This window comes from Vigna umbellata, chromosome 1 (assembly GCF_029865625.1).
Source record: "Vigna umbellata cultivar VRB3 chromosome 1, Vumbellata_1.0, whole genome shotgun sequence".
NCBI lineage: Eukaryota > Viridiplantae > Streptophyta > Magnoliopsida > Fabales > Fabaceae > Vigna > Vigna umbellata.
The window spans coordinates 21071489-21080698 of NC_142165.1; the positions used below are offsets into that span (position 1 = coordinate 21071489).

The 9210-nt window shown below is 33.8% G+C and overlaps 1 protein-coding gene across 3 annotated transcripts; it reads right to left on the reverse strand.

The window, feature by feature from the left end:
- Window positions 1–5594: 5594 nt before the first annotated feature.
- LOC124831823 (ARM repeat superfamily protein) lies at window positions 5595–8997 on the reverse strand. Of its 3 annotated transcripts, none has more exons than XR_007028296.2 (3): window positions 8279–8997; window positions 6588–7560; window positions 5595–5855 (listed from the first exon to the last, which is right to left on the reverse strand). XR_007028296.2 is itself a non-coding variant. In XM_088100022.1 (3 exons), the coding sequence occupies exons 1-2, from the start codon at window positions 8866–8868 to the stop codon at window positions 6642–6644; spliced, it is 1509 nt and encodes a 502-aa protein (XP_087956148.1). In that variant the 5' UTR covers window positions 8869–8997; the 3' UTR covers window positions 5595–5849; window positions 6615–6641. The 3 variants fall into 3 exon arrangements, 2 of the variants coding, with proteins under 2 accessions (XP_087956148.1, XP_047161869.2); XM_088100022.1 differs by having other exon boundaries at window positions 5595–5849; window positions 6615–7560; XM_047305913.2 differs by having other exon boundaries at window positions 6615–7560.
- Between the last annotated feature and the right edge of the window lie 213 nt (window positions 8998–9210).

Consider the following 9210-nt stretch of genomic DNA (forward strand, 5'->3'; position numbering starts at 1 on the left):
AAAAAATGTTTTAAAATATGTTTGAAGTAGCTAAGCGTAACTTTCATGACATGCTTGCACATTTCATAGAAAAATATTTTGGAGTTTGGGTACACTGTTTTATTAAATATGCAGGCATTATACAAACAATCATCACCATCAACAATATGGTACCCAAAAATATCAAAGTACATGTAAGATACAATAGCAAAATTATAGTTATCTCAATATTTTATGTATAATAGTGGTGGACAATATTACATCTTTGTAGTATTTTAGTCCTTGTATTGTATTCGTAGGTGAGTTGAAAGAATGTATCTTTAATGCTCTCTTTAGATCATTCAGATACTTTGAGACAACATTGAAAGATTTGATTCAATATACATTAATGTCGGCAATTTCATTTTATAATTAGTAAATTAGAGTCATTTTAATTGAAACATGGATTCTGACTCCATGAAAAAATGTAAAGAACAATGCATATTTTGAGTAGAAAAATTACAACTTAGAGAAAAATATGAATCTAGTAAATAAATATATTACCTCTTTGTTTTTGTTGAACAAACTCTATTGAAAATGGAAGCTTCTTTTTAATGAAATCCGACACAAACCAACATCGTATAAACCTCACGATGACATTTCAGTTTTTCTTTTCTAGAGTGACAATATTTATGAAGTAGATTTGCTTTTGTATTTGCAATATAGACATATTGCAGCTATGGATACCCAAATTTGAAGAAAATAACAAAATGAGTGAAGATATATAAATATTGTAACATTATATGATAATATAATGTTTAGAAACCCTAATCCTACAATTTACAAACTTTAACATTTTAAAACCAAAATATTGTCTTAGTATGTTTAAAGTTTAATATTTTGCACAAAATATATGAATAATGCAACTCTAATAGGGTAAACGTTTCTTCTTTTGACAAAGAAAACGGTAATATGAACAATATAAAGAAGGTTAAAAAGATTTTGAAACCCTAATAGTAAAAAGTGCAAACTTTTTTATTTAATTAGGAACATTAAAAAATTTAATTAGAATTTAATTTATTTTTAAAAATATAAAATTATAATTACATAATAACATTTTATTTAAAAAGGCATAAATTTTATTTATATAAAAAAATTATATACATTTTACATATACTAATTAGATTATCAGCTATGCCAAATAACTCTAATTTAGTAAGTTAAGCTTAAATTTATGTATTAAAACTTATCAAGAAACTTAAAGGTTATTTTTCTTAAAACTTACTTGAAAACTTGATAAAAAGAAATAGGCTTAATTAGTGATATTTGATTTCTAAATTTAGACTTTTTATTTATTTTGGTATCTATATATATATATATATATATATATATATATATATATATATATATATATATATATATATATATATATATATATATATATATATATATATAATTGAATGTTTATTTTTCTTAAAATAAATCAATCAAGTCTCTATTTAAAAATTCAATGGTTTCTTATGTTAAATTGACTTCATCAGTAAGAGTTAGGTGTTAAATTTGAGTTGATCATATTTTAAAATTTAGGTCATTTTTTGTTTTGAAATTGTCACGTGTTAAGATTTTAGCCTATCACATTTTAAAATCTAGATATCTATTTTAAAAGCGTCATGTATTAAAATCAAATGAATTTTAATATAGAAGATGATACATATTTTGACATGAGTTAGATCTAGATTTTGACATATCATATTTTTTGATAGTGTTAACGTCAATTTAACATAAGAGATTACATTAAGTTATTCTATAAAAATAAAGACTCAATTGGGTCAACATCAAATATAAAAATAAAAACAAATAAAAAATATTTAAATAGGGGTCTAAATTATTATTGAAGTCAAAGAAATTAAATTTAAAAATAAAGTTTGGAAAATATTAAAGAGTAAAAATGAGAAGAAAGCATATGTCGTTAAGTGCGTAACATTGAGGGTAACAAATAACCATAGTGAAGCAATGGTCCCCTTCATCACTTCATGACAATTAAAAGAGGCCTTCGACTAGTGTGCATCATGCCTAGTCATTTGACCAATAAGCTCAAGAGAGGATCACATTCCAAATCCTTCGTGGTTATGGATTTCTCAGGTGAGCAAAAAAAAATGTGCTTTTATGGTTAATTAGGTTCATAAAAGATCTTTACCATTCTCTATTTATTACTATTATCATAATAGGTGTTCTTGGCCTTACACCAATGCCAATATTCATAAAACAATGAGAAACAGAATCTTGTGTTTTTTCAATGGTCAAATCTTGGTGGGGAAAAAAAGGAAACATGTCGGATATATTTATTGCACACACCAAACTTTTCGGGTTACTTAATGTTTGTATACACGTGTCGGTTTCCTTCCACATAGATACATATTCAGACAATGGCTTCAACTTTCTACTTCTTCACAACATGTATTTTGTGTTTGGCTTCAAAACAGCCACATCAAACACCTCCTTCAATGATTGCCACCGACATGTAGTTTTACTTCAACTACTCCGTTTTAACTATACTAATTTTCCCCTCTGTTCAATGTAACCATTACAATAATGTTTTTTTAACCATGATATCATTTAAAAACCACAAGTAAGATTAAATGCTTGTTTTTTTGGACTATAAGAAATCTGGGTCCAATAATTTTCTGGCCTTGTGTCCTTCGCTGGTCCACGAAACGCGGGTTGATGATTGTCATGGTGAGTGATGTTCTTGAGCACAGTGATTATAGGAAAAATAAATGTGAAATTGATGGGTTTAGAAAAAAAAAATCAGTTTATGAATGAATTATGAATAAAAATGTGCTTGATTGATGGTTTTACCCTTTGAAATCTTATTAGCTAGTTTTAGTAAACATATTCTAAAGTGTTTAGTGGGCTAATGAGTTAGTTAATTTGAAGTGGTTTATTTTTAGAAAATGATTAAAATAGCTTAGGGAAATTAAAAAAAAGTTCTAAAATAGGCATATATCATATAAGAGTATTCCGATCAAAATAGTATGGTATAAAATAATCAAAATAACTTATATAGCTTACCCTACAAATTCCATGATGTGATTGTGTGTTGTTAGCTGTAATCAATCAATGGCTGTCATCTACACCAATTTGAGGAAACGATGTTTACATGGAAGAGATGTATAACAAGATTTTTGTCAAACATTCTTCCATTGACAATGTAACTTTCATTATATAAAGGTGGAAGCTGAAGGTAGTGATTGATGCTGTAGTTTGTGTGTAAAATGTAGCATGATTGAAGGGTAGGTCAGTACTTGTATAGCTCATGGGGTAGTCTCTCTTAAGAAAGGAAAGTTATGCCACACATTTGATGTAGGGTCTAAATAGCTGCAACATTGATTATGGAATGGGGCACCTGCAACACTTATCTAACCTTTTCTATTAAAGGCGTGCCCTTTTCTTTTGCATTTGCAGAATTTTACTTTTAGTTTAATTCAACAAGAAAAAAAGAAAATTATCACTCTAGGGTAAGATAATCAAATCACTTTTATTTTATGAGCACCCACAATTGTCTTTACCTTGATTCTCTTCTTTTTCTTCTTTCTGTTGATGTTGTATTCAACATTAGTGTGTGGAAAGAGCAATCATATGCATCTATTAAATTTTCACTTTACAAAAAGAGGAAAAGGAGTGATCATGTGCCACTATGAAGACCTGATATCAGAAAACTAAATGTTTTGCCTTGAAGTCAGAGAAAGTTGGGACCATTAGCACAATAAATTTTCCATATACTCCTCGATCAAGAAATTATATATAGGTTTAAGTCATTAATATAATAGCATTAACTGGGACAGCTCCTGAAAGCAAATAGAGAACTTAACATGTTAAAAAGAGGCCAGTGCAGTAGTGCTGCTGCTGGCTTCATATATGCATCTAAGTTTAATTTGGTTAGTGCGGTTGGTGGAAGAACTAAGCTCCCAATAATGCTTTGACAAGAACTCATAAAGAAACAGTAACATTAGATTGTGTTATTCATGTTTAGATATTTTTTTTTTCTTCTGAAAAACGTAATGTTAGTAAAAATAGGTATGTTAGTGTTGTTAAAGTTGTGAGAATAATAAATATTTACAGAGAATCAGATTATGCACAATCTCAAAAGGTAATTAATTAAACTTTACTTTTGCTTTTAGGTAAGAAAATAATGATTCAGCTGCAAAATTATCAAACACTGGTGACACAAATTTTGAACCACATTGAGACTGAAACATGATTTTACAGGTTCGTAAAGGTTTCTGGCATGCGACCACAAAGGCCTGGTGCTATAGTAAGTACTGAAAATTAACCAGAAAAATTGAAACCACTAGTCTTGCCTACCCCACTAGGAAAGTTTGTTTGTTGTCTAAATAAAAGATCTGTAGATGATATTAGCCAACATGTGCTCACGCTTTGGCTGGTTGAACTGACTTGGTAGTAAAATGGGCAGGCAAAGCCAGCCACCTGCAACTGCCAATGAATCATCAATTCTGGAAGTGCATTTGCTCTTCCAACCATTACTTCCTCATCTCTGTCTATCTCATTCACATTGTATCAACCACCAATAGTTCACATTCATTTTTATGAGGCACAGTACAAGATTAGGTACATGTTTGGATAAAAATTTACGTATTTAGTAAAAAAATTGGTTTTTTTTAAAAAAAGATTGAATTAGGTTGAAAACCACATTTAAAGACTAACTTCTACAAAATGAGTTTTCACACAATTTTTATAGACAAAGATAGTTTTATAGATAACCAAAGTCGTTATTAAACAAACATCCCAAACATATAGGAAGTTCGACGACGTTATAAGAAATAACTAGCTTTGAATCCCAAGTGAAAACAAGTCTCGTACCTTAGGTTGAGACAACCTCGTACAACCGAAGGTCAACAAAAATATAAAACTAGACAAACAAGTCATGACCAACTGTTCTGCTGTTTCAAGTTTTTGGCCTCTCAATTCATAATCACCTTCATGACTAGTGAGACTTTGCTGCCAAGGTTCGAGCATGGGAATCAAAGGTGGTGGTCAGACCAGTTGTTTAGATCTCAAACATGTCACGTTTACGCAACACTAGCCAGAAGACAAATTGGCTATATACAAAGTACTTAGGTTAAGTTCATATGTCTACCACTGAACATGAGATTGTCAACGAAGGTATATTGTTCAGTTTGACAATGAAAATTACCTTTGTCATTTTGTGGACTTTTGTGCGAAGCTACTGAGCAGTGGATGATTATTATTACAAGCACATGCATGGTGCTTCTCGAAACCTGACCTCTTATTTTGTTATTATTATTCAAAATAATGAGGGTTAACATCTCGTACTCGAAACCTATTGAATTGAAAATCAAGTTCAAAATAGTAAGTGCAAGCAATTAATATATCTAAATGTGTTCCATAATTTAGTGTGGATTAGTCGACATATCATTGTCTGTGCTCTAAATTCTCATTTCCTTGCCGTCCAAAAGCAGGAATAATAGTGTGCTTGGAACCAATAACTGATCATCGTTTGGGACAATGTCTTCCACAAAAAGTAAATTTGAGAAGTTTGGTCCCAGGCAAAAAGAAGAAAATAAATGACAATTCTACACTTAATTGGCACATGATGGAAGCACAACCCAATTAATTAAGACCAAAACTACATTGAGAATAAAATATTTACACTAAAGTCAACAAAATTAAAGCCACCAGCAGAAGATAACATTACAAATGAGCGTACCCCACAAGCACAAGGGCAAGGGCATCATGAAAAATTTACATAATGGGAACAAAATGGCCCTTCAAACATATTTGCGACGAACAGCTCAGCTTTTCACCCCAATCAGATCTATATTGTAATCTTTCTTCAACGCCATTTGGATCTGCGACTGGTTGAAAGAGAAACAATTCATTAGACTAGTTCATGTGCGCATTAAATAAACAGAGAGGTAATTTATCAATTCTTTAACCAAGATATTTAAGGGGTTAACAGCTAAGAATATCACTGCAAATGCATGACAACAAAGAACAACTTATATTCAACTCTTAATCCAAAGATTCCTGAAATAACCAAACACATGAAATTGACAAACTAACAGGATAAAGATTCTCAAATAGAGAACTACTGTGAATAGTCCCTGTTTGTATATATAAAAATACGAAAAAGATGACCACACTTTCCACTTATCCAGTAAGATTAATTTATATAAAACATATGGTAGGGGCCAGCAGGGAGACAAACATGTACTGTGGTTTGAAAGTGACTCCTTGAAGGTAGGGATGCTTGTAACGATGGTCTGACTGAAGCAACCCTAAGATTAGCCAATTTTGCAGATCATACCCCTGATTGGGAGGCACTCCATCATACAACTTATGTAGCACCGTGATAATTGTCCATTTATATAGTTTGGAGGGTCTCCTTTTTAGTTTAAAAACACTGGGTTTACTCGCATAGATGTAAGATCTGAAGAACATACCATAAAAGGATGCAATTTCAAAAGGAATTTAAATTTATAATTATATATCAAGATTTTGACATGCAATTGCTACTTTTGCAGATCTAGCAATTAACTACAACCTAAAATATCAATATTCAACAAAACTATGATTTGAACACTAACTTCACTTCAAGGTTTATTCTCTTTAACCTTGACTCTCTTCCCTGCTGCAATTCTTCAAAATGGTAGGCTCTTTGAAGTAGAACTTGAGGTGAGTGACTTAAAATGATCCGATGGCACAATATCGTGAGGCAAATTGGCCCTTTTTACAATTTTCCTCATGTTGTTCTGCAAACTCTGTTGGACTAGTTGCTTCACTGCTTTCTTCTCCTCACTCATCATATCTTCCTCCTCGTCAAAACACTCCCTCCCTCCGTCGTCCGGCTTCGCGGACGAAGAGCCGCTAATAGGGGCAGAGACAGCAGCACCCAAGCCATAGCTCCCAGAAATCTGTTTCCCTTTGTCTACCCTCAAAATTTCTAGTATCCTTGATGCCCTTTTCTGAGCTAATGTGGTACCCAAAAGGGACAACTCAAGCAGTGATGACGCAATCCCTGCCTCAATCATGGCCTGTTTGTCCCCATAAGACCTGTGTGCCATAACCATCAAAATGTAGGACGCCTTCTCCTGGCATTCTGGTGAATCTGTCCAATTCAACACATCCACCAGGATCGGAATCGAATCTTGCACTGCACTAATCGCCTTTCTACCCTCTCGGGTCGACACCAAGTTGCTGAGAATCGCAAGGGCTCTTTCAGTTACCTCCATGTCCCCTATTGAATTCACCAGAAACAGAACCAAAGCTGTTTCCAAAACAAATGCAACATTGGCTGGGTAGATCGAAAGATTGTACAATGCCCGTAAAGCATCTTGCTTGGCTTGGGGACTACTCTTGTCATCTAAACTCTGAAGGGTTCTAACTAAGAAAGAAATTGAAGCCGAAGACCCAATTATGGGCTTATTCGAATCCAACGCACTAAGTCCAAGGAAATTCGCAACAATTGCTTCAGAAACCGAAGAATCTAGACCATCTGGAGATTCAATCAGCTTCAGCATCTTCTCAACTGACCCAACTTTCACAATAGCTGCTTTATTCCTGTTAAAACACAGCAAAATAAAATAAAATAAAATAAATCAATAACTTTACCGTTAATCACGAAGAACGCCAACAACATCATGTGTAGAGAACCGCAAATTAATCATAGACCATTTATATACGTATATAAGTACACCCAACATATTAAACAGAAGATAAAAGGATTGTCGAACTTATATTGCTAATCACATAAAGTTACAGTCAAAGATTTCAAGAAACAATTCACAGGCAACATCATGTGCAGAACGGCAAAATGATCGAGAAATATCTATACAACTAAAAAAATTAATAATCAAAATTAGTCTAACATATTCAAGAAACAGCGAAAGGCCACACAATGTGCACAACTGGAAAGTAAAGAAAAAATTATTTATATATACTCATGTAAAGAAAGTGTTTGATTCATGCAAAGTAGAAATGTAAAACAAAAAATAAAAAACTAACAAAACGAACCTGTCATTTTAACAATTAAATGAGCAAAGAGCAACGAAGGATTTACAGGCAAAGACACGACTTTAAAAGAAAATTAAAAATAATCAGAAAAGAAGAGAGAGAAGATCATATGAGAAGAGACGTATCACATTAATGAATAGCCTAACCAAAAACAAAAACAAAAATGTTAATAGAAAATGACACCTCGTAATGATTCATCCAAGCAAAGATGAAAAAACAAAACGTTAGGAAAACAGAAAAAAAAAGAACAGGAAGAGAAACCGACGCGTCGTTTCCGATTCCGAGGTTGAGCAGCGCGTAGAGAGAAGCAACGAGCGAATCGACGTCGTTTTTGGATTCATCGAGCATTGCGGCGAGAGGAGGAATAGCTCCAAGCATCGCGAGCGTCCCTCTAACTTCCAAATCCTCTTTGGCTAGCAACCTCACTTTCGAAGCAGCTTCTCTTCTCCGCGTCATTGATTCTTCTTCCTTCTCTTCCTCATCTTCCTTATGAAGCTCCTTCACTAGGCTCTTCAGCTCCTCGAGTTTGTCCTCTTTCTTCTTCGTTTCCGCGTCAGCTTCGACCTCGGCCAGGTTCAGCAGATCCGAGAGCTTCTCCGACTTCGCGTTATTCGGCTTCGTCTTGTGCCGGTGCTGTTGTTTCGGTTGGTGGTAGTGTCTCTCGGAGGACGTGTCCGATCTCTCGGCGTAGCGGGAGCTGGCGCCGCAGCTGACGGCATTGAAGACCAGGCGGCGGAAGGAGGTGGTGGAGAGGGAGTGCCATAGGCGGAAGTGGCCACCGGCGACGGAGGTGCTCTTGGAACGGTGGTGGCCAAGGACCACGTTCTCGACGTTGTTACGGTGGAAGTTTGCCATCTCCGGCGAACTACATTGCAGAGAGAGAAAAAAAACGAGAGAGAGAAGAGAGTGTGTTTTTTTTTTCTTGTTTTTGTTTGAGTGGGAACTTTGTAGAGAGAGAAGGGACCGTTGAGTCCACGTTTTTGCGTCCTCTTCAATATTTATAGTTGCCCCAAAGAACGTGTTTGTGTGAAAAAGCGTGACTGTTAGCATGCTTCTCACGCACACTAACACTGATTTTGTTAAATTAGTTTAACGGAGAAGAAACTTATCATCCACATTTATTATTTTTTATAAAAGTATCTTAAAATAAGTTTTATTATATTATTTTAAATTTTTCTCCTAATTTATTGGTTGTTC